Raw genomic sequence first — 26,299 nt, forward strand, 5'->3', positions numbered from 1 at the left:
CCCATGACGAGTCCAGCTCGTCATGAACTCCGCCCGCTAATACAAAGCGCGGCACTGGGCGGGGAAAGGGGCGGGCATGCAAGGGGTTAAGGCAAAGAGATCCAATCGAAGGCAGTAACATCTGTTTATAGTCCTTTACTAATGAACATAGCAAAAACAGGTTGGTTTGGCATCTGCCTATAAATGTTAACTTCAACACAGATGAGCAGCACTGAAACAGGTGATGCTTCTCAGTGTCTGAAACCACATTTCCATAGCCAGTCACCAAAGAGCAATGAAATGGGTCCTTTTCAGGTTGCTCACTTAAAACAAGTTTTCTGTGAGAATCAAATATATTTACCTGTAAAATCAAAGAAAGACCATGCACTCCTCTAACCAACGGTTGACAAATGTGGCCCACAAACTGTATTCGATTTGTAACTATTGAGCGCTTTGGATATCAACTACAAATAGAGAACATCCAACATTTCACCTTCAACTGATCAACATAAAAAAACTTTAACTGGATGAAACATTAATGATCCATTAAACCATGTAAGCATGCAATCTTAGATGAGAGCAATGTATTTGTCATTCTTTGATATAAAGCTTGGCCAGCGTAAGTACATGGGTATACGACATGTGACCAATGACCCTACTGCTAATGAGAGACACTTATTACTTATTGAGAACCTACGGGTCCTTGATTTCTTGAAGATAAATTCACCACTATTTTCCTACCTGTGGCCAGAGGTCAGCGAACGTCCCCGGAATTCCTAGGATTCACCAAACTCTGATGGGAGGTCGATCATTTTCAGTGGCGGCAGCTAAGACCAGGGATTCACTGACTTTGTATTTAAGGCTGCAGGACACACTGTCTGTGTTCTGCAAGGCTTTAAAGACCTGGCGGTCTCCTAAATCAGAAGTTACTCAATGTACATTCTTGTTTTTAGTCTTGGCAGCGCTAGAACAATTTTTAGATTTGTGCACTGTTTAGATAGCCATTATATTTTATTAATTCGGGGAGGCAGCTTTTTCTTAAAAGCAAAATATCCAAATCTACTCTTAAGTTATCTGTACTACACCAAACAAGAATCAAAAAAGATGATTTGGCTTGATTTATTAACGGTCGTTTAGTTTGGTTCAGTCACGCTAAGCCCAGTCGACCAAGACATTTTCACTGTACTATTTCTGAAAGACTACTATCAAGCAATCTACTGTAAATATCTTGAAGATTTCCAATGTGGGTAACAATCAAAAGAGAAAGGAAGAGGGATATATCACCATTCCACTTCTCCTAAGTATTTGACTCTGCCAACAAGCAGAGAGGCTCAAAGATTGAGGGCATTAACAGGGATTTAACAGACATAGGCACTCCTGTAGCGACTCCTGTGCTGTGATTACAGGGCTCTTGTCCCAAGACAACAGCACAAGCAGAGCTTTTAGAGTAAAAGATTTTAAGAGACTTTAGAAAAGTGGCTCTTTGGGTCCTACTGGAAGCCCTCTCGAACCGTGCACTGGCTGTATTCTGAGTGGTGCCCTATTGGGAGCTTCCAGTAATAGAGCCTTGGTACGAAAATCCACTTTTTAGGTCTCGGCTAGCGAAGGCTGCGCTTGCGCAGTCTCGCTTGCGAGATTTACTGTTTTTCAGTAGTGGGGCTTGAACCCGCCCCTCTTCTCCATTGGCTGGCCTCTTAAATGCAGGTCAGCCATTGGAGAAGAGCTTTGTCTGTTGAAACAAGCCCCGTCTTTTTCGGATTCGGGGGTGTGTTTTTTCGCTTCTTTCTCTTTTTTAAGCACGTCCCTGGTGGGTGTGGTTTTTTTTTTTGTTTTTTTTTTTAAACAGGGACCTTCTCATGTTTATTAGGTCTCGGCTACCGAAGGCTGCGCTTGTTGATCCTTCGGGTCGAGTTCGCGCTATATAAATATGCACACAAAAAAATAGGTGGCTTTGGAGAACGCTATTCGTGTCCTTTTGTTGGCGGGGAGTGCTTTGGTTCTGTTCTCATGGCGGCTCCCTCGGTCACAGGATGGGCGCACAGTTGATCGAGCCGAAGCCCACTGTGCCGAAGGCCGGCTTGAGAACGTCTATGTCACGCTAACATACAGGTAAGTGAAAGCGGCCCGCCACCACCCACAACAACCTCCTAATTATAGGGGCTGTTGTTTTTAATTTTGTGCTGACGCTCCAGTCCTGTATCTGTTGCTCAGCCGGCGGCTTCCTCCGTCCACTGTCCGCAGACCACCCCTTCTATTGTCCACAATTTGCAGTTCCCAGTCACACACCCTTTTCCGTCCCTTGGCAGACCCCAGACCTTCCCGCCTGCTGTTCTCTGGTAGCCTCTCATAGGTGGCTTTGGAGAACGATATTCGTGTCCTTTTGTTGGCAGGGAGTGCTTTGGTTCGGTTCTCACGGCGGCTCCCTCGGTCACAGGACGGGCGCACAGTTGATCGAGCTGAAGCCCACTGTGCCGAAGCCCGGCTTGAGAACGTCGAGGTCACGCTAACACACGGGTAAGTGAAAGCGGCCCGCCACCACCCACAACAACCTCCTAATTATAGGGGCTGTTGTTTTTAATTTTGTGCTGACGCTCCAGTCCTGTATCTGTTGCTCAGCCGGCGGCTTCCTCCGTCCACTGTCCGCAGACCACCCCTTCTATTGTCCACAATTTGCAGTTCCCAGTCACACACCCTTTTCCGTCCCTCGGCAGACCCCAGACCTTCCCGCCTGCTGTTCTCTGGTAGCCTCTCATAGGTGGCTTTGGAGAACGATATTCGTGTCCTTTTGTTGGCAGGGAGTGCTTTGGTTCGGTTCTCACGGCGGCTCCCTCGGTCACAGGACGGGCGCACAGTTGATCGAGCTGAAGCCCACTGTGCCGAAGCCCGGCTTGAGAACGTCGAGGTCACGCTAACACACGGGTAAGTGAAAGCGGCCAGCCACCACCCACAACAACCTCCTAATTATAGGGGCTGTTTTTAATTTTGTGCTGCCGCTCCAGTCCTGTATCTGTTGCTCAGCCGGCGGCTTCCTCCGTCCACTGTCCGCAGACCACCCCTTCTATTGTCCACAATTTGCAGTTCCCAGTCACGCACCCTTTTCCGTCACTCGGCAGACCCCAGACCTTCCCGCCTGCTGTTCTCTGGTAGCCTCTCTTCTCACTAACTCTGTACTCATCTCCCCTCACTGACCACAGCAGATCTCCCTCCCATCCTCTTCAATGGGATCCTCCTAATCTCATTTCCAGCCTCTTCTCACTAACTCTGTGCTCAGCCCACAGACCTCTCACCCATCCTCTTCTCAGCCTCTCTCCACAGATCTCCTTCCCTCCCCTGACAAGCCATTCCGGAGCCGGCAGGTCTCTCTTCTCACTCAGGATCTCTCTCAGCCCATCATCTGCCTCTGCTCACAGACTGCAGATCTCTCCCTTCCATTCTCGCTCCACAGTCGGCAGATCTTCCGTCCCGACTCACACCTCCGGAGCCTGTCGACCTCTTTCACATCTCACTCTGTGTCTGTCTACTCAGCCCCTCGTCTTCTGCCTCAGTCCACAGACCTCAGATCGCTCAGCCATCCTCTCTCCGCAGTCCACAGATCTCTCTCCAATGCTCTTCCCAGCCTCTCTCCACCGTGCCCAGTCGCCCCTGCTCTGTTACCCTCCCTCCCAGCCTGACCGCTTTCCCGTCGTCCACACATTCCCCAGACATCTTCCACTTTTTTTTTTTGTTGTTGTTGCATATTTATATAGCTCGAACTAGACCCGAAGGTATTGGAGCGCTTTACACGAGCACCGTATTTACATTACACATTCAGGCACGGGGAGATTAAGTGATTTGCCCAGAATCACAGGATGTGGACCCCGAGGCTCAAACCCTGGTTTCCAACACCAAAGTCGTCAGTCTAGCCGACGGACCTCATCCCCCCCACTTTCAATCTCACTCTCGGTTCCTGCTTGTCCTCGCCAGGACCTGCTCGTGGGGGGTCAGCCCCACTGACAGGCGTGTCTCGCTCCTCGTGCAATGGCGTCTTTCCTCTCATAGAAGAGCTGGGCTCAGTTTAAGCCACCAAGTTTGGTCACCTAGGGGCTAAAAGCGTGTACAGATCAGAGCGCAACAACCCCCCCCCCCCCCCCCCCCCCCCCTCCAGCCACCACAACCGTGTGGCAGTTTCCGAAGTGCCAGCACCAGTTAAGGGGGTACTCGTCAAGGAACTCAAAACCATACACTTTGGGGGAACATGTAACAGGGCCCGCATTTGCGTGGAAAAAGGATGTTCGCTAGCTATATTAGTCAGCAATACTTTATTTTTAAAGCAAAATTAATCTAATACATCTTTCAATAATAATGTTCATTTGTTGACAGTAAAAGGTTCCCAAACAATCTTAAAACGGTGTCCCTTTGACAAGTGGATCACGTATTCCCACACTGTGCACGCGGTAAATTTCCTCTCACAACAGTCATAGTGCTGGGAAAAAATATGACACTTTATTATCTGTGACACAGCAGTAGCGTGTGTGAGTTGCTCTATGTGAATAGCTCTGTGTAGGTGGCTCTGTGTGGGTGGCACTGTGTGGGTGGGTGGCTTTGTGTGTGTGGCTCTGTGTGTGGGTGCAAATGCAATAGGTCTCGCATTTGAGAGAGATTAAGCTATTGCCATTGTAAATAACAATGCAGTTTCTTTAAATGTTTTAAAAACAAAAACAAACAAAAATAATGTCATGAGCAATGCCAATACCTCTAACTTTAACAATGTCGAGACCATTGCATTGTAAATGCTTGTTGTATTTTGAAGTCTTTAGTCAACATATTTCTGCCTTACCAGATATCTATTAGGAAGGAGGAAACTGGTCTTCATTTAGATTGAAAGTAGCAGGCTATTGGGGGCGGGGGGGGGGGGGGGGGGATGGGCTGATTTGATTACACAGATGTTAAGAAGCAGTGATGTGTTATGAAAAGATAGGGAATCCGATCCTTTATGAAGAGGAGGAATACAAAGACTGTGTTCCACTTGGAGAATATAAAGCTTAAAAATAAAGTTGGAGGTCAGTTGAGAGAGTCACTATTTGGCAAGAAAGAACAAGTTGCTTAACTTTTATAATATACTTTCTTAGGCATACAGGAGGCCCCCTCCCCCTCTTAGCGGACCTTTCTTATGGCATTCAACCCCAAATATGTCACCACCTTTCTCATGAAGATGGCTACTTTTGTACAACAAATTGAAAACATTTTAATAAAGGAATGTCTTTAAATGTGTACTTTACACGAGGATTGAAAGGACAGCACGGAGTTGTAAAGTTGGGAAGAGGTGTGGCACAGCATCCAGGGCAACTCACGCTGGAATCTGGGGCTCACGGTTCGATCACCGGCGGCAGGTCAGTCCAGCACCATGTGACTCTGGGCAATAGCTTGCTTAATCTTCCTGACGGCCCCCAGCGCCGGGATGCCTTCGAGTAGCTGTTCGCACTTTACAAATACTGGATTTACATTTTTACATTTTAAAGCACACAACGAGATTTTGGAGGCACTGTTAAGTATCATTAGCTCTTATAGGTTTAAATTGAGCAGAAGTAAAAAGAAATGGGATATCCCTACTACTTCCATATAAATGGCAAACTTCTCCATATATCAGAGGTAGAACAACTGGACAGGTACCTCTCCAGTAAAGCACAAGTACTGCTGACGCTGCACAATATGTGCTAGGTACCTCAAGGCCCACTATAAACATTGTAGGTTGATTGACTCCCCATTAAAACATTGGCTGTCAAACTCAGGAACGGTATTAAATAATTATTTGAGCTCAACCACAATTAAAAAAATGACAAACAAATATTGGAAGCATTTAGGGCAATGCTTTTCATCATGATCGAGAGCGTGGAAAAGACCGTGCTGTGAAATCGGAAGGCTAAGATCAGATAAGATCATGGTGTATAATTTAGACAATGTTTATGGATATATACGTGGAATGACAACTGTGGTCAGAAAGAATGAAACTGGGAAATGCTTGGGGGAAGTCTGAATATGGGCCTTGCAAAAACATCACAGCAAGAGATGAATGGCGAGAAAAGTACTGGCATGTTATGGAAAATGGGGAAAGATGGCGAAGGGATACCAGCAGTGGAGAAGAACCAAGGTGCAAGAACAAAAAAAAGAGAAATCAATGGTCTTTGACTTTTACCAAAAACTGTTCTAACACTATGTGAGAATGCTATTCAATGAAACAAGCCTGAAAAAAAGACCAACAGAATGTTAATGCAACATTAGGTTTCTTGATACCAAAACACATGTGAAGAACATCTAAACAAGGGAATACAACCAGGTAGTGAGAGCTGTATGTCTATATTGGGTGAATCTATGGTACGCTAATCACCTGGATACAGTTGAATTGGATGAATGCATGTCAGAACACTTGCCTCTAAAAAAAGGAACAAGATAGGGTTGTCCACTCTCATTTCTTTGTATTAGCATTGGAACAATGGCATGTATCTCTTGGAAAAACTCTCAAAAATTATATAATCAGGACTCAAAGTCCCACTGCATGCCAACAATATTTTTCTGTGTGAGTAATCTTTGTGTAACACTTCCTTTAATAAAGGAAAGCATAGTGTTGCGGAGTAAGCAAAAAGTGGAAAAAGCAGTTAAAACCCAATTTGAGGTTTATACTTTTCCAGCATGCACTAATTAAATATAAAAACAACTTTCACATACGTGAACAACATCTTCTGCTACTCTGGAATCAAGGTTCACATAGATGTGTATGAGGTGTTTAAGCAGAACATGTTGGCCGTCAAAATTAAGTCAGGAAGTGCAATGCAGTTCTCAAATGATATTACTATTGTTATTATGTCTCTGTGGATGCGAAACAACACACTTTTTATTTGGAAGGTTCACTATATGCATAGTTGCATTTTGAGGAATGAAAAGGGGTTGGATTTCTGAGCATTGCAATATCCAGACTGCAGTGTTGAAGGTTCAAAGTCTAGAAAATAGTACACAGCAGCACATGTACAAACTCGCTGTTGAATGTAGCAGTCAGAAATCAGGGGATTGAAACCCACAAGGATGATGTGTGGTGGCATTTTTCCAGTTACCTCAGATAACACTCACTCTTGAAGGTCTCTTCTGTCTGGCTCCCCTCTCCCAAGTTGGTTGACCTTTTTGCATCCTCACTTAAGGTTCTTCCACAAAGCCGACACCTATTACCCTCCTCTCTCTCAGGTCTGCTGTATCTCTTTTCCTTACCGGTTCTTCATCTCTCTATGTTCCTTTTCGGTGCTCTACATTCCTCACAAATGTGGCTGCACATGTTTTACTCTTACCTCAAACTCCTCAGCAGTGCTGCACTTCATTATCCAGCCCTGCATGCTGCACCTGGATTATTTATGCCCTTCCCAAATATCACAGCAAAATTTACTTTATGCATGCATGCATGCCTCCCGCCGCCCTCACATCCCAAAAAAGCCATGGAGAAGAATATTGTAGCTTCATAATAGTTTGGTCTTTCTTACCACTTTGGTAATATTTGGAATCATGAGTCCATCGAAATCCTGTGCAAAGCCCAAAGTCAGTCAGTTTAATGTGGCCATCGCGATCAATCAGAATGTTATCAGGTTTGATGTCCCGGTGAATGAAGCCCATTTTATGAACGCTCTCAACAGCACACGTGAGTTCAGCGATGTAGAACCGTGCCAGATTCTCAGGAAATATGCCCATTCTTATTAGCAAGCTCATCATGTCTCCCCCAGGAATGTAGTCCATCACAAAGTACAAATTGTCCTTGTCTTGGAATGAATAGTACAGACGGACTACCCACTCATTATCAGCCTCAGCAAGGATGTCGCGCTCTGCTTTAACATGGGCAACTTGATTTCGCAGAAGCACATCTTTCTTCCTGAGCGTTTTTGTTGCATACAAAGCATTTGTATCCGTTTTTCTTGCCAGGCACACCTCACCAAATGCCCCAATGCCCAGAGTTTTGATTTTTACAAACATAGTTTTGTCCATCTTGGCTCGCCTGAGGCGGATATAGTTCGACTCTTTCTGGCACAGCATCTTTCTCATCTGATCCTGCGCATCTTGGGATAAACCCACCTAGGATTACAAATGGATTGTTAGCTCTTCAAGCAAAACAGTAAAACAGTTTCAAGGTGAAGAAAACATAAGGATGGTGTTTAGATGCACTACACAAAAACAGTAGTAGCGCCCAAAGCATATTGAAAATTAACATCTCTACTACATCTATAACAACCTTCACACTAATAAAAAAATATGTTCAGCTTTTATTTTTAGCATCATTAGGCAAAACTGCTCTACCATCCCAGAAAGTCTGTGTACCTCACATCCTGAAGACGACATGCAGACAGCAAGCAGTTGTAATCACCAAGGTTGGGTTTAATCAACATCCAGGCAACATTTAAGAAAAACCTTTGCCTTGTACATTGGTGCCACTTACATGCTGTGGGATGGTCATCAACTAGCAAACACTGAGCACACTGGGTTATATCTGTGCTGTGAGATCAAACCATTATACAAAAGTGACTGATGATATGCTAAATTAGGCGCAGTAACAAAACTCAATGACTTGCTACAATTCGGAATAATTCTATTTCCAGACTAGCACTGTGCTCGGTGCTACAGAAGCAAAGAATGAATTTGACTTGCATGTGCGAGCAGGAGTGGTATAAAATCAGTTCCTACAGACAGAGACTCATGATTTTAAAGTGTGATTTGCCTGGGATCCTTTTTATTAGGTCTAGGCATTCTATTTATGATCAGATAGCAAATAGACACCGACATAGATTGGAAAGGCTTAAGAAATGATAGCATCTTGGTTACTAACAAATCAGGCTGATCAAAGACATGATTAAACATGCACATTTGGCCGGGTCTCCAAGTCCAAACATTGGCTCCTCATTAAATTAAGAATAATTAAATTATAAATCATTCTGCAAATCATGTTTCGATAATCAATCTATTATATCAGCGGTTCCCCAACTGTGCGCCGCGGCACCCCGGTGCGCCGTAATGAGGAGCCAGGGGCGCCGCGACCACAATGTTGAAAAATTAAGCGAAAAGCGAGCTGAAGGCAAAAGATGTCCCACCTGCAAAAACTGGGGACATGGTCTGTTCCTGGAGGCGTACTGTCGCGATACAGGCGTACTGTCGCGATACGTGCGTACGTACGTATACGCGTCGTACGCGCATTCTCAGGCGTCGGAGGTAGTCTCCATTACTGGCATACGCATGCCATACGTACGCAGCTCTGGCGTTAGAGGGGAGTTACTGCTGCGTCTTCTGCCACCCGCCGCTTTCTACCGCCGGCCGTCTTCTGCCGTTCCCAAGGTAAGACAGTGAAGTAAAGTTGAGACGTTCTTTGAGGTAGTAGTGGTAGTCACTTGTATTGCCTCTCACATTTATTGCTGTGTAGACATGGACCGTAGTACGTGTGTAATACTTTGCCATTTTATTTTTTTACGTTGACTACATGGAACGTACTCGAAAAAGCAGTAAGGCCACATTTAGAAAGACTCACTAGAAACAAAAAGCGGCTCGAAGGACATTTTTTTTCCAGAATGTATTTTGGTTCTCAGTCAAAGGATAAACTGCACATTAAATGTATTGAAAAACTACCATGTCGTTCCCGTTCTACTGGTACCTTGAATTTGTGAGTCGCCCAATGTGAGTAGGAGGCTAGGAAAGTCAGTATCAGTTACTAGTGAGACAAGAGTATTTTACGGCTGATATATAAATCGGGCGATATTGAATGAAACAGCTTAATAAGCGCGCTCCAAACATGAACCGATTTATAGTGTTGAAACTGCCAAAACCGCATACTGTGCTTATAGAGGAGAAATATGCTGTTTCTTGGCGGTTTCTTTTTGTTAACAGAAATACTAACTTGATTTAATATTTTTCGCTCCAGCGAATACTTTAATTACAACGAAAATACCCGTTCTGTAACCGACTCTAGTTACTAGTAGTTGTATTTCTGAATTGTCACGCTAAGGTAGATCAGGGAGGAAGTGGCATTTCATATTTCGTTGTTGCGCCCCACCAAACAGCATTGTAGGCACAAGCCTAGTACAGATGCAGAGATGAATCTGAATTCTTCTGTTTTTAAAATGACATCTAAGAGCTTTACTTTTACTCCTGTTCAGAGGCAATGTGGCCAGCAGTTTAAGCGTGGCTGTTCCTACTGAAGTAGGAAGAAGTCTAATCTTTATACAGGACTGTCCTCGTCTATAGTGAAAGAGTGAGAAAAAAACAATGCCAGAGGTTGAAATTAATTCAAGCATTCCGCCTATTACGACGTGTAGGACCAGTCAAGCTGACTGCATCAAATGCTGACTCTTCGAGGGGGCGCCGTGTTTGGAAGGATTTTATAATTTAAAAATCACCCGGTGCTGCATTGCTGGCCTCCGGCAATTTTCATACAACAAAAAAAATATCGAGAAGACTCCGGTGATTAATGTTCTTCGTAGAGAGAGGAGTTTTTTCTGGAGGAAGTTTTAACTCATTTATGGTACCCCGGAGTGTTAATGTGCCTGCTGCAAAGCATGTGTACCATGCACATCACACAGTGAAGCTAGTTTAAATAGGTCAGTGCCTTTGTCAGATCTTTTGGTTAAAAGTAGTGTAGAATGTTAAAATCCTAACATGAGCTAATAACTGTCATTCAAGAGCTGCATGCAAACAGTATGGATTATTAGAGCACTATGATGTTTTCCTCCATCTTTCATTATAATCTGTTTCAAAAAGGGTTCATTTCAGTAACAAACACTCCTAATTATTAAATGGAACCCCCACAACCCTTTAAATTCTGAGTCTGTGCCTCTCCAGACTAAGCACACTTACTGTCTACCACCAGTATGGATGACATGTGACTTACCTTGTAGTCCTCTGGCTTATGAAACATTTCCTATACACTAATTTACACACATATGATTGATTGTCTCTGTGTAATGTGTGTGTGATAAGTGCCCTGACACCTTACACTGGTATAGGTGGCACTATATAACTGATTCAATATATTTGAGAGAGAGTGGTCATGGAGACTTGAGGGGGGCACTGCTAAAGGGTGGTAGTGATGGAATCTATGGGGCGCAAACATTGTCGCACTGGGCACCACCAGTTCTAAAGCCGGACCACACAGGAATCCTGTGCTGTTTTATCATTTATACCCGCGTACTGATTTATACATTTCTGAGCCTGCAAAATGGTTCTGCGGAGGAGAATACGGACAAGTCAGCCTTCCAAAGCCGCATTTATTCCTCCTGGCACAGTAGGCAGCCTTTCTAAATTATTTTCCACCCATCCATGACATTTGTGTCTTTAAAGCGCATCAATGCCTCAGGTTTTCATCCCCAAAGAGGCCAAATGTGTTTTTATTTGATTTCACGCTGGTTTAAACCTTGCAAATATAAACTAAGTCAGAGCTGCTCATGTTTTCTATTGCAAACTAACAGAAAAAATAGATCCATCATTAGGCAGAGAATAACTTTAGTTCTATTTATACTTGTCTTACCTGGATGTTTTGTACTTCAGGCTTATTATTCCGTGGAGACTGTGGATGACACCTGGAAGAAACCTGGAAATACTTCAGCAAAGGAAAAGAAACGACGATAGAAAGACGAGAGGAACTGATTCCCATCTTTGTGATTGACAATGAAGAGATTTCTAATGCCAAGTTCAAGTTCGTCTGAGCAAAGTGAAGTTGCAGGTTCTTCTGACAAAAAAGACGACGGGAAACGAAAGGCCAAGTACAGAAAGTACGATGACAGGTATTTGGATTATGGTTTCACGTGTGTCCGGGTTAATAACGAGGACCGTCCTCAATGTGCAATCTGTTTAAAAGTTTTGGCTCTGGAATCCATGCTTCCAAGTAAACTTAAGCGACATCTTGAAAGTCTTCACCCAAATGTGGTCGGAAAGCCAAGGGATTTTTTTGAAAGAAAAGTTGCAGAAGCCAAACTACAAAAGTCCACTTTCTCGAAACAAACCAAAACTAATAGTAACGCCCTCCTGTCTTCATATAAAGTGGCCTATCTAGTTGCACAGAGTAAAAAACCCCACACAATTGCAGAAGAGCTGATTTTGCCTGCTGCTGTTGAGATGGTAACAATCATGATCGGCGAAGATGCGGGTAAACAGCTGCTAAAAGTGCCTCTTTCTAATAATACTATCAGCCGGAGGATAAATGATATGGCTGAAGATATTAACGATCAGCTCATCTGTAATCTAAGAGGCAAAGACTTTGCACTCCAGTTGGATGAGGCAACAGACAACCACAAAGACACCCATCTTATTTGCTATGTCAGGTTTCTATACGAAAAACAAATTGTTGAGGATTTGTTGTTTTGTAAAGAAATCAAAGGTGGAACCACAGGTCATGCATTGTATGCGGTTGTGGATGATTTCATGCAACAGATTCAAATTGACTGGGAGAGATGTGTTGGAGTTTGTACAGATGGGGGCCGTTCAATGGCAGGATGCTACCAAGGACTTCAAGCTTGCATACGATCTAAAGCTCCTAATGCTGTTTGGACACACTGCATAATTCACAGAGAAGCACTGGCAGCAGGAAACCTCAGTGAAGAACTGCATGGTATTCTGAAAATTGTCATCAAAGTGGTAAATTATATTAAAACAAGACCATTGAAAGCAAGATTTTTTGCTAAACTGTGTGAGGACATGGGTGCGGAACACTCATGTCTCTTGTTCTATAGCAGTTCTCGGTGGCTGTCTCTAGGTAACTCCCTGCTTAGGGTGTATGAACAGAGGAATGAAATATACTCATATCTACATGGTGATGAACATTGTTTTGCTGACAAGTTTATTGATGCAGACTTTCTAATACAAATGGCTTTTCTTTCTGATCTATTTGAAAAACTGAATGCACTGAACAAGTCCTTGCAAGGCAATAATACTAACATCTTGCAATTGTCAGACAAAGTTTCAGGCTTTAAGAAGAAAGTGATCCTTTGGAAAAGCAGTCTAAGCAAAAGTGACTATAAATGTTTTCCTTCATTGGACCAGTTCCTGCAGGAGAATGAGATGGCGTTAAAGGAGGAACTGAGGACAGTTTTTGTTCTGTATTTGTCTCAACTGCGTTTTTACATTGATAAATATTTTCCAGAGGATGAAGTGGAGCCAATAAAATGGGTGAGAGACCCCTTCAACGCTGAGATACCTCAGCATTTCAACAATGAGGAAGCAGAACAGCTTATTGATGTTTCAAGTGACTTAACATTGAAAGTAAGGTTCCAGTCTCAGTCACTGCTTGAGTTCTGGTGCCAAGCTGGAGATGAATATCCAATGATTAGCAAGAGAGCCCTGCATGTTTTGATCCCTTTTGCTACTTCGTACCTTTGTGAAGCAGGCTTTTCAGCAGTTGCAGTGATAAAGTCTAAATATAGGGCAAAAATTCACCTTGAAAAAGAAATGCGTGTTGCAATCTCAAAAATAACTCCAAGATTTCAGGAGTTATGTAAGGAAAAACAAGCACATCCATCTCACTAGGATTTGTAAGGTAAATTTCGGACTCTGTTTTACCTGTTCATTGAAAAGATATTTTATTATATAGAAATTTGTGAACTATTGTTGTGTGGTCAATAAAAGTTGCATGGAAACATATGGCTATTAATGTTGTATCGTTTCACACTTAAAGTTTTTTTAAACAGCTGTTATCTTCGTATTTTGTTACAAATATGATTATACTACCTTCATTGCATCCCAATTAATTTAAGGAAGACAACAGGAAGTACTCCCGAGGTCGGGCTTACATCCCCCCCCCACCCGCCCACCCGTAAAAAAATGTTGGGGAGCCACGGCCAACTGCCAATTTGGACAAGGGAGCCATGGGTCAAAAAAGTTTGGGAACCACTGTATTATATGGTACAAAGGTGCTAAATGAAAAATAAGAATTATAATCATCCACTCTACCATCCACAAGTCGTACCGATCGGAGTCTTCGTTGAACACAGTGAGCAAGATTATGAACATGAATATTTTTAGAGGAGTAAGTAGACTTTGAGCAGGTCTATACCCTCAAGTATTATAATGGAAGAAATGTAGCATAAATAGGTTCCAAGATCATCCCAAATTCTACAAACTCCTACACAGTTACCGGGTTTTCCAAATATTATTAACCTTGCATTTGTTTACCACACACTTCCTCTGTTACCTTTGGGCATTCCTTTGGTGCAATTATGCTTAATTATAAAAAAAAAAAAAAAAAATCAAAGTGAAACCAAATTAATGTAATGGAATAAAAATGCTTTTTTGTCCGTTTACTTTTTTATCAAGATGCAAAAATTACAAGTGAATTTTCAAACTTCTGGGTATAAGGTGAACATGTTTAAGTTGAAGAGAACTGCAATTCATGTGTCCGATATGCTGTTCTGTACATAACTAAAAGTAACACAGATGTCTTCTAATCAACTAGTACAATAATTTTATAACTGTATAATTATCCATGATATGAAACTACATTTGCACCAACTGACCTAAACAGAGGTCAGATGACTCAAATATTGGTTAAAAACAAATTATGATCTGTCCACAAGACATTTGATATATTTTCAGTTAAATATGAGGGCTAAATGGACATTAAAATTTATTTTGAGGTTTCTCCAGGGTTGTATAGGAGATGTACTTTTCTTGTATAACATTTTAGAGCTGTGGGCAGACAGAGTGGATACTGACCTTCAAAACGAACACGTTCAGGTACATTATACGGACAGCAGTTTCCCCTAGAGGGCAAACCAAGTTTACATTACATCTATGGCTGAGCAGAAACAGAAATTGCAATTGCTAATGTTCTACAACAGCTGTTCTTTACACAAAAGTACAGGCTCTGGTTTAAAGAGAAATGCTAACATATCTTTAAAAATCGGGACCCCTTGCACTAAGCCCTGAGGCAGTCTTCAATTGATGATTCGTGTTTTTTAGGTTTGATGTGCATTTATCCTTACACCCACACTGTATTACATACATATAAGGAGCTCTGGTTCAGTCTCCTTCAGCCCATGGCTTCTTTGCCTCAGAAACACTCTGTTACTGGCTTGAAATGCGGTCATTCACCTATCGAATCAACCCAGAGGAGCATTTAGGGGTAAACTTCTCTCTGTTAGTTGCGGGAGCCGCTTCGCTGTCTAGAGACCCTGTTTGCTGCCTTTGCTCTTGTCGAGGACTCCATTGTCCAGGGGGCCAAGCGGGACGGAATACTCGCCGCACCTGAGTCACCTGAGCCAAGGGATTTAAAAACTACTCACCGCTCCCGCTGCACGGGAGCCGCTTCGCTGTCTAGAGACCCTGTTTGCTGCCTTTACTCTTTGAGGACTCCATTGTCCAGGGGGCCAAGCGGGACGGAATACTCGCCGCACCTGAGCCAGGTCTTAAAAAACTTTTATTGATCCCGCTCCGCGGGACGCGCGCGTGCCGGGCGAAGCCCGGGCCAAGGGCGGGCCCGTTTGAGCCTGTTCGAGGCTGGAGCAGGCTGGGCCCCCCCCTCTTTGGTGTACCCCCCGCAGGACTAGCTGCCTCAAGGATTGAGAACACTGGTAAGAGGACATATGCTATCTTTTTGGCCGATACTTGGCTTTGATTCAAGCTGCTCGAGCATCCTCCCATTTGAAAACGTACTATGGCTACTGGATCTATGAGGTTGGCCTTTAAGGGTTGCAGTGTGGCAGGGATAATTTTATCACCCGTGCTAGCAACGTCCTCGCTTATGAGATTACACTACAGAACGCCGCTTATCCATTGATCCACTATTAGGAAAACGCTCTTCTTTGGGAGGTATTATGTCCGCACTTTCCCCTGAAAAGGCCATGAACTTGCTTGCTGATGGCCAACTAGTCGAGCCATTGCTAACAGATTTAGTCTCCACTGTTGGCTCCATGCCATCCAAGCCCACTGATGTAGAGCTTATAGAGACTAATGTAATAGGCCCCGAGCTTCTCCCATCTGCTCCAATCTTTACAAATTTAGTAACAACAAGGTCTATGACGGACCCGTCTGTAAGAAGCAAGGGGCCAGGAGGGAATTCATCAGTAGTAAAGGGGAAGAAGCGAGAAGGGGGCCCAACGAGGAACTCTAATAATAAACAAAAAAGCACGCCCAGTATAAAACATGGCCCTAACTCTTTAACCCAGGAAAATGGCCTACCCAAAGACTATGTTGGGCACTATGGCTTCTATTTCAATTGCACCGATAAGGGAAGAAGATTCACAGTGTTTAATTAATGATGCTTTTTGGGCAAAAATGGAAACTAATCGCTGGGAGTTTATCTCCTTTAACTAAGCGACTATCCATATTGGAAGAAAAATTAACGCTGACTCTTAATGCAATTGATTTGAATTGTGCAGTGACGGCACAGTTGAGTCAGAAGGCTCTTTGTCAACAAACTGTTTTATCACGCGTTGATAAACCAAGTGAGACGGGTCAAGATCTAAACCCCCCTAGCAAGCCACGATTAATAGAAAGGGATATAGTATCAAATAAAGATGGAAATGTTGCTTTTCCACTTATCTCCCAAGCCGCGCAGGTTTCTAATGATATGAGTGGTTCAGGGCGATCTTTACAACATCCTAAACTATCACCCTCCACCCATGTCAGTAAAAACACATCTACAAGACAAAAAGCTATACCGAGAATTGACCTCCCTCCAGAGTGTAGTCTCTATGTCGTAGTCTTAACGGGAGTTCCTGAACTCCCCCCCGATAGAGCTGAACCATACATGTCTTTGAAGCACAAGGTAATTCATTGGTTGAACTCAAACAGACCCTTGCCGCCCCAGATAGATGGGGAAATTATGATGGTACGCAGAGTGCCGTGGATAGGCCGGAGTGTGAAAAGTGTAAGGGGAGACTGCATTGTTGTTAATTTCAGGGACAAAATGGTGGTCAAATATTTGGGAGATGGGGGGTAGACCAGAACAGTTGACGGAATTCAAACCTCCTTCCTACCATATTTCTACCCGTTGGAAGTATTCAACCAAAGGATGGGCTATGACAAATTCTATGGGGCCATAGGGGAGATGGGTACGGGGCGTATGGATTTGCAGAGGCTCATCCCCACGACCCATGCCCCACTATACCATGTCACAATAGGTAAAGTTCGCTCGAATTTGTCGACTGACTGTATCCAGTTGTTGATGCTAGACCCTGTAATGCCACCCAGGGGGAGGCTCTTGACCGGGTGGGTTGGCAGGTAGCCCCCCAGGGACAGGCCATTGCACAGAATGACGGTGCGACAATATGGGAGGAAAGGAATGTTCCAAAAATAGAGGGGGGGGGATTGGAGCTCCCCTGACCCCAGCTTGATTCTTGATAAAGACGAAAGAAGTACAAAAGGGATATATCAACAAACAAGGGTGAATACGCTGGAGGCACGATATTTTAAGATAAACGAGACCCATACTGATATCCTTCCCAACCATCTGATGTCCCCTAGGCTTCCCTTACCACCAGGGACAACATTAGGGAAAAGATAAGAAACCCCTTTGGAAACTAAACTACCCTGCAAACCATACATACTGATATCCATTGTTTAAATCATGGAGAGGGTTTAAAAATGTTATCCTGGAATGTGGCGGGCCTCTCCTCGCTGATGGACTCCCCGGACTGGGGGGAGTTCATCGATGAGCATGATATTTGCCTATTCTAGGAAACATGGGCATTGAAGGCTTATCACCGCCTAGGGTTTGTTACCTATTGGGAGCCGGCAGTGAGGGCTACAAGGGGGAGGCCATCTGGTGGGCTGAGCATATGGGTGAGAACACATCTGGGCTGCGTAATCAGGAAAATCAACACTGACTCGGCAGATATTATGTGTTTAGCCATGGTTTTTCGTGATAACCATGAGCTGAGTTTGATTAACTTTTATTCTCGCCCAGTGAACTATGGCCAGGTTTCCAGTACTCTCACTAGTTTAGAAGAATTTTTGTGCACATTTCCTAATCAAGATCAATTGATTATTGGCGGCGATTTTAATTGTCATTATGAACCTCTGAATGGGTTGTCCACCCCTGTCTCACAGGAAGAGGACCAAATTTGGGCAATCCCCCCATGCAACTCATATACCACGAAGGGTTGGGCACCTCTGGTTCTCCAACTCACCTCGTTAACCCTCACTTTTTCATTAAGGGCATGTAATGGAAGGCTCCCTGCAGATAATCCAGGCAAATTTACATTCGAAAGGAATGGACAAGCCTCCATTATTGACTATATATTACTCAATATGGGACTGTGGGCTAGGATCCTGGAGTTTCAAGTAAAGCAACGCAGTGAAAGCGATCACAATCCCCTTGTAACTATGGAGGGTTTTGGGAATAGCTCATATCAGGGCAGGGACATCGACCCTATAACAGCAATAGTCACAACTTGCAGTGCTCGAAGAGTTAGATGGGAGAAGATTGCCCCTCTTGGAGCGGGTGTTGGACCAGGTTGCCTTGGGTGAGGGTCCCCCAGAACAGGATAAGATAGGCTCCAGACACGAAGAACTTTGCGGTATCCTGGCGGGACACTTCTAACGGGAAATTAGGAAGAAACCGGAAGCCACGAGGGGGAAAAATGCATGGTACAACAAATCTTGTAGGGAAGCAAAGCTAGCTCTTTTAACAAACTTAAAAAGGGGAAATAAGATATTGATCAAGGAAGCGAGGGAACATTTTAAGAAAGCTATCAAAGAAGCAAAAAAAGAATGGAAGTATAACAGATGGGAGGCGATTTCTATTGCGTTAAAGAAAAGGGACTCTAGGTCATTCTGGAACTTGGTTAAAACAGGGACATCTGGAGGAGCCTAGCGCTTGACCAAGATGGCCGCGTGAGCTTTGAGCTCCCGAGACCCTCGTGCCCTCCGTCGACTATCCTGTCTCTAATCCTGTCTGTATGCATGGCATCGTGCAGATGACTTGTCAGGGAGGCGATTGATGCTACCCGAGGTCGGATCGCCCACCGGGAACCGGAGTTACGCATGGCGGAGGATTGAGGCCTATCTCCGAGGGATGCCAGGGGCTAGAGTTGGCAGGATGCCCGACCTCTAATTGAACAACAGCGGCCAGGCGAGGTGTGAACTACCGGACGGAGGTCCCCATCCTTTCATTTTCACTTTCACTTTCTCGCCCTTTGTTTGCCCTGCCCAGGGAGTGCTCTCGGCTGCTTTATTATCATTTGGACGCTCTGCACGCTACTCTGGCGGCCCATCGCAGGACTGAGCACTCCTGATTCCTTTCGCTGAGAGAGGGCCGTCCTGTTTGAACCGACCTGCTTGAACCAACCATGTCGGGCAAGCAGAGGTGGATCGGCTGAAGCCTAAGGCCACCAGGCGGGGAGCCTATACTCAAGCCAATAATATGGACCGCTATGCCCAGCAGAAGGGGTCACCGGGTGGACCGAGCCAGTCGCCGGATACACAGAAGACTGCCTCACCCTTGGCCCCGGAGCTCTCGCTGCAGGATGTCATGGGCGCGCTCGAAGGGCTGCAGACTTCGATTGGGAGACAGTTTGATGCCCTGGCGCACAAAGTGGATACCATCTTGGTGGACGTTAATCTGATCCGCGCGGATCTGGGCAAAACAAATGAACGAGTTAAAACCCTGGAACTCAAGACCACGGGCCTCGCTGATGATGTTTCGGAACTACAGACCGAGGTCCGTAAGTTGCGGACCGAGAGTGATCTCGCCGCCCGTCGGCTGGAGGACTTTGAGAGCCGGGCCAGGCGCAACAACGTGCGCGTTATCGGGGTCCCGGAGTCCTCGGACGCGACTTCTGTGAACCTGCTCGTGGAGGACTTGGTGCTTAACCATCTGAAGCCTAAGGGTCTTGGGAAGTTTTTCGCAGTTGAGAGGGCCCATAGAGTGCCGGGTGGGAGGCCCAAGGTGGGAGCCCCACCGAGGCCGATTGTCGCCCGGCTCTTTCATTTTCGAGATCGGGACGCTATCCTGCAAGCATCGAGGGTGACGGGCCCGGTCCCCTTCCAGAACGCGTCGGTGAATTTCTATCCTGACTTCACCCAGCAGGTGCAGAGGCAGGGCTTCCTGGGGGTGAAGAGGCGGCTTCGGGAGAGGGAACTGAAATATGCCATGCTCTTCCCTGCCAGACTACGTGTGGTGTACGAAGCCCGAACATTCTTCTTTGAGTCGCCTGTCATGGCCGATGAATGGCTGGACGCTCTGCCCCGACGACGGACGGGAGAGGTCACTGCCACAGACGGGGACAGTGGCCAGGATGAACAAGGTTGATGTCTTCGGAACCGGACTGACTCGATTTGTCTCTAGCTAATGACTTGAACAGAATGCAGTAAATACGGAGGGTAGTGGGAGGACGAGGGGAGCTCTTTCCTCCCTTAGGGTACTTTTTGTAGATTTTGGGTTTGGTAGGGCGACAGGCACACTGCAAGTTGGGGGGGGGCTTTGTAAGCTGCAGCAGGGGTGCAGGGTGGGGGGGATAGTTGGGATTTTGGGTTTGTTGTTGGGGGGTTCGTTTCTGCAAGGCGTAGTGATTATTTTCAGGACTGTTCCATGGTGGCTCTTCGGGTGTGGGGTGGGCCTCTTTACGTGTGGGGATGGGGGGTAGGGGTTTAAGTGTTATTAGCTGGAATGTTAATCGTTTGGGGGATCGCATTAAGCGCGGGATTGTTTTGCAATTCTTGAAACGGTCATTGCCGGATGTCGCCCTACTGCAGGAGACGCACCTTATAGGTAACACGTGCTATGCTCTTAATAGGAAGGGTTATAAATTCATAGCTCATTCGGGATTCTCCTCTGGGTCCAGGGGTGTGGGCATCCTAGTCAGAGCCTCGTTACCATTTGAGGTGGACTCCACCATTGTTGACGATAGGGGGAGGTTTGTGGCGGTGGCGGGGCGGTGGGAGGGAAGAGCTTTGGTTTTAGTTCAGGCTGGATGTCGGCCGTGAGGGAGAGGGAAGGGTGGCTCCTATTACCCCTTGGTACTTTCGAGACCCCAAGATGCGCAGCGCACTGGTGAAGACAGTTGATAATTTTTTCAAGGACAATCAGGGATCCGTGGACTCGGCTGTGTCGCTGTGGGAAGCATTTAAGACCGTGCTGCGAGGGGAGGCCCTCTCCCTTGTAGTGGCGGCCAAGCGGCGGAGAGATGGCGAGGTTATGCAGGTTGAGGAGGAGATCGTGGCTTTGGAGGGAGCGCTCGAGGAGGAGGTTACAGAGGCCTCACTGCATGAGCTGAGCTTGAAGCAAGCCGAGTATAAGGACCTGGTGACGAATGCCGCTAAGACCCTCAGTAGGGAACAGCAGGGCCGCCTGTATGATGTTGGTGACAAGGCCGGGAAACTCCAAGCTTGGCTGGACAAAAAAGAACGGGTTAATAGAGTAGTGCCGGAGTTGACGGGAGAGGGGGGAGAGGTGATTGTGGAACCTGAGAGGATTGTACAGTGTTTCTCGGACTATTTCCGTATGGTTTATACCTCAGTGTCGGATAGGCCGCCCGAGGACTCGCGTGACCTCATGCGTGATATCGCTTTGCCCTGTCTCTCTGACGTAGATAGGGATGATCTTGATGGTGACATAACGGTCGATGAGGTGGCGGGAGCTATCCGCGCGCTGAACTCGGGTAAGGCCTCGGGCCCGAATGGCTTGCCGGTTGACCTGTATAAGCTGTTTCCGGATAGGGTCGCCCCTCACCTGCGCGCCATGTTCGTGGAGGCGCGGGGGAGTGGGACCCTCCCGTTGGATCAGCGACTGGCGACAATTGTTGTTATACACAAAGATGGTAAACCCCGAGATAAGTGTGCCTCATATAGGCCTATCTCACTCCTTAACGCCGAGCCGAAGATTCTGGCTAAAATCCTGGCGGCCCGATTGATCAGGGTACTTGGAGACTTGATCCACCCAGATCAATCCGGTTTTATTCCGCATCGTAACACTGCGTTAAACCTTCGGCGCCTTCATGGTGTAATCGCCAGGGCGGGCACGCTGCGTGAACCAGCTATTGTGGCGTCTCTCGATGCCACGATGGCCTTTGATACGGTGGAGTGGGCATATTTGTGGGCTGTGCTGGCCAAGTTCGGCTTTGGCCATGGTTTTGTGAGCTGGGTGAGGTTGCTGTATGAGGGACCCCTTGCGAGTGTGGTGGTAAATGGCCGGGCATCTACTCCGTTTCAGCTTGGGAGGGGTACTCGGCAAGGTTGCCCCCTGTCGCCATTGTTGTTCGCCCTCGCCCTTGAGCCGCTGGCAGCGTGGATACGCTGGCACCCGGATATACGGGGACTTAGATGGTCGCCCGAACACGAGGACCGCATTTCGCTATATGCTGATGACATCCTGTTGTATCTTGCCTCGCCCAAGAAATCACTTATAGTGGTCTGTGACGTTCTTACATCTTTCGGTAGGAATTCGGGTCTCGTCATCAACTGGAGTAAATCGTATTTATATGTTCTGAGTGGCGAGGTTCCACCGATCCCGCAAACTTGTTCGATCCAGATCGCTCAGCAGGGCTTCGTGTATCTGGGGATCTTTATCTCCACGGACTCCGCTTTGCGGTATGAGAGGAACCTGCTCCCCCCCCTAGCGCGCCTGCGGCGGGATGTAGAGGGCTGGCGGAGGCTGCCGCTCTCCCTCGTTGGGCGCGCTGCCTTGTTCAAAATGATGTCTCTTCCCCGGTTCCTCTACGCATTGCAGAATACTCTAGATTGGGTACCGGCCAACTACTTTCGGGAGGTCGAAAGCCTCCAACGAACGTTGTTGTGGGATGGGCGGCCGCGAATAGCAATTGCTAAGTTGACGCTTCCATGGTATGATGGGGGTATTGCGCTTCCAGACATCCGACGCTACTATTGGGCCACCCAGCTGAGCGCGATTAATCATGGTCTCTATGGCCCTGTCCTCAGCCCTGGTTATGCTATGGACAGGTGGTTGCTGCGTGGTGGTAACTATCACAGGGCGTTGTACTCGCGGTCCCTGGACTCGTCCCTCACGGGGCCCACTGGGGTGGCGGTGCGTGTGTGGAAGATGGCAACTGAATCGCTGGGCTGGAAGGATAGGCTCACCCTTGCTACCCCGCTGTTTGAATCTGAAAGATTGGGTAGGCTTTGGCATACAAAAGGTTTTGATAAATGGGACTTGATCGGCATCTCCAGGGTCGGAGATGTGCTGATTAAGGGGAGGGTAAAGTCCTTTGAAGAGTTGCAGAAGGAGTATGAGCTGGGGACATCCGAGTTTTTCCGCTATGTTCAGGTGCGTCATGCCCTCCGGTCAGTTCTCGTAGAGGGTGAGAAGGTGCCTGAGTCCTCTCCTTTGGAGGACCGGATCCTTGATGGCCATATGCCTGAGAGCATGATCTCGCTCATCTACAAGAAATTGATAAATGTCCGGGCGGATATGCTTCTGGGGCTGCGGGACCAGTGGACTAGGGATGGACTCGAGTTGGATGACGAGGATTGGCAGTCTGCTGTTTCCTCTCCCAAGGAGGTTACGATCCCGTCGCGTCTGAGGCTGGTGCAGCTCAAAATACTGCATCGAGTGTATGTGACGGGGCCAAGGCTGGTTCATATGGGATTCTCTGAGGAAGGTTTATGTAGGAGGGGATGTGGTATGGTGGGTACTTTCCTGCATATCATTTGGGAATGTGGTGTCATCACGGAATTCTGGAGGAGAGTCCATGCAGTGATGGGGGAGGTGACGGGCATTGCTATGCAGCCGGAAGCGCGGTGTTGTCTCCTGAATGTCTGGGGGCCCACTGATCACGATGAGGCACAGACCCAATGGGTGACTCTGGGTAACATGGTCGCTAAGAGAGATATCGCGCGATTGTGGGGCTCCGCGGGGCCCCCCACATTGACCGCGTGGAAAGAAAATATGGACTGGAGTATGCTCAGGGAAAAGACAGTATATTGCGCTAGAGGCCGCCCTCGGAAGTGGCACGCCATCTGGGGGCGGTGGAATCAATACAGGGGGGGAATATGTCTTGCCCCTGATTTGGATCCCCCCGAGGAACAGCTTTCTTCTTGACATTCTTTCCAGCTCAGTATATAAGATGTGATGGTTAATTGACTTCTTGGGCCTCTGCTGTCCCCCTTCTTCCTCTTATCACAGTACTGTGACTGTTAGATGATTGGGGTCCGGCCTCCCCTGGGGGGCTATCACCATGGGCATTCAGTGTTCTTGCCTTGCTGGGGTTTGTTGTGTGTTTGCGTTTATTTAAAAATGGAATCTTTTCACTGCTCCTTTAATGCAATGTGGACGCTTCTCTGTCCTTCTCTACCGAAGCTGCCGAACCTCCGGGTTATCGGCTGAATAGCTGTGTCCAGACTCTTAAAGAAATAAAGTTTAAAAAAAAAAAAAAAAAAAAAAAAAAAAACAGGGACATCTGGTTCTCAGTATGCAGTACAACCTAACCTAGGGGAAGAAATCTGGCGTCGACACTTTGAAGATCTCTATGCTTCTAAATCAACAGACTCAGAGGTCTTTGTTCCTCCGCTTAATGAAACCTTATCCCCTAATTTGGGTGAGGTCCAAATCTGTACGCTTGCAGAGGTCAAAGTGGCTCTGAGTAAAGTTTTGCCAAACAAAGCCCCAGGCCTAGACAGGATCCCAGTTGACCTATACAAGAGCGAGCCGGTCATCGGGGTCCCCTATCTACAGGCTCTTTTTAATGCAATCTTTGCTGGAATGCCGCCACCTCCGACATGGGCCGGCGCTGAGATCATTCCTATCCATAAAAAGGGCTCTCCCCTTGACCCGGCAAACTATAGGCCGATTAGTTTAATTGACGTGGCACAGAAGATCTTCGCGCGTATTCTATTAGGGAGGCTTCAAGAATGGATGGATGACTCAAACATTTTAACACCACTGCAGGTGGGCTTTAGAGCTAAAATGTCAACAATAGATCAACTGTTTAAATTACAGATTATCTACTGGAAATCTATTATTTTAGAAGGAGGCAGCCTATATCTTTCTTTTGTTGATTTAAAGTCTGCCTTCGATATGGTAGATCGCCGACAGTTGTGGGAGCTGCTGAAAGGGATGGAAGTGCCCCTTTATCTATGCCATTTTTTAGAGTACTTACACAAAGATACCTTCGCCAGAGTTAGGTTCAGCCTAAACGGGGAATTAACATCCCCTTTTCGAGTTGAGAAGGGAGTGAGGCAGGGCTGTGTACTTGCCCCAACCCTCTTCTCTCTCTTCTTAAATGGGTTGGTCGATGAACTCTTGGATTTAAGAGATGTCGATGCACCCAGGCTGGCAGGCAGGAAAATACCTGCACTAATGTTCGCAGACGACACCCTGCTTTTGTCCAAGACGCCCATGGGGATGGAACGAGTCTTGGATGGATTTGCTTCATTTTGCAGGAAAAGGAACCTGGTCATTAACGTGAACAAGACCAAATATATGGTTCTGCACGCGGACACTACAAATTGCCCTATTCCAAAATTGGATGGATTACATCTAGAACGGGTAAGCATTTTTGATTACCTGGGCTTAACACTTAATAATAAAATGGATTGGGGTTCCCAGATATCAAAAGCTAACCTCAAATTCACACAGATAACAGGGGGCATTTTAAAGATGCATAAAGATAGCTCATTGAAGTTATTTAGCCCACTCGTAGAGGTATATAAGGCCCAGGCGAGAGGTGTGGTGGTCTATGGCGCTGAACTTTGGGGCCACCACCCAGCCCAGAATTTAACTAAGTCAGAAAACCATTTTATGAGACAACTTTTGGCACTACCTATGAGCACCCCTATGCATCCACTTAGGATGGATTTGGGTATACACCCAATAGCTGACCTGGTAGCTTCACGCCCGGTCATGTATTGGCGCCGATTATGGAGCACTCCTGAGCTTGACAACTTTAGGGAGGAACTGAAATCAATCTTGATGCTCCCAAAGGCAGGCGCCATCCCGTGGCTTGCCTATGTCAAAAAATCCCTAAGGGCAATTGGGAGAGAAGATCTCTGGCATACACCTGAGGAGTTATGTCCTGCCCTACCAAAAAAGTCCCTGGCTAAAGCTCTAGAGGATCACAAATTGATGCAGATTCTACGGACAGAGAACAGAATTAATCTGACTTCAGTATTCCTCGAGGTGAAAATTGGATATAGCTTTGAGCCTGTATTGGATTTGATCCAACCGTTACTTGCTAAGAAACTATACATTCAGTTTAGACATGGATCACTCCCTCTATACTCTAGGACGAATAAGTGGGCAGGTTCTAGCAGGCAGCCTTGCCCTGGCTGTTGCGCTGATGAAGAAACAGAGGTCCATGTTATATTTTTTTGCATGGCTTATATAAATCCCCGCAGAAAATGGATCATTCAGCTTGCTAAAAACCTGGGTGTTAGAAATTAT

At 46.2% G+C, this 26,299-nt stretch overlaps 1 protein-coding gene across 3 annotated transcripts in view; it reads right to left on the minus strand.

Annotated features, from left to right (window-relative positions):
- Positions 1-26,299, minus strand: part of LATS1 (large tumor suppressor kinase 1) — a 299,556-nt gene that overhangs the window by 98,775 nt on the left and 174,482 nt on the right. For all 3 annotated transcript variants that reach the window (XM_085612217.1, XM_085612215.1, XM_085612216.1), the window contains exon 5: positions 7,482-8,064. In XM_085612217.1, the coding sequence (XP_085468343.1) occupies positions 7,482-8,064 (583 nt within the window). The remainder of the gene's footprint in view (positions 1-7,481; positions 8,065-26,299) is intronic.

Source organism: Triturus cristatus, chromosome 6 (genome assembly GCF_964204655.1).
Source record: "Triturus cristatus chromosome 6, aTriCri1.1, whole genome shotgun sequence".
In the NCBI taxonomy this organism is placed as follows: Eukaryota; Metazoa; Chordata; class Amphibia; order Caudata; family Salamandridae; genus Triturus; species Triturus cristatus.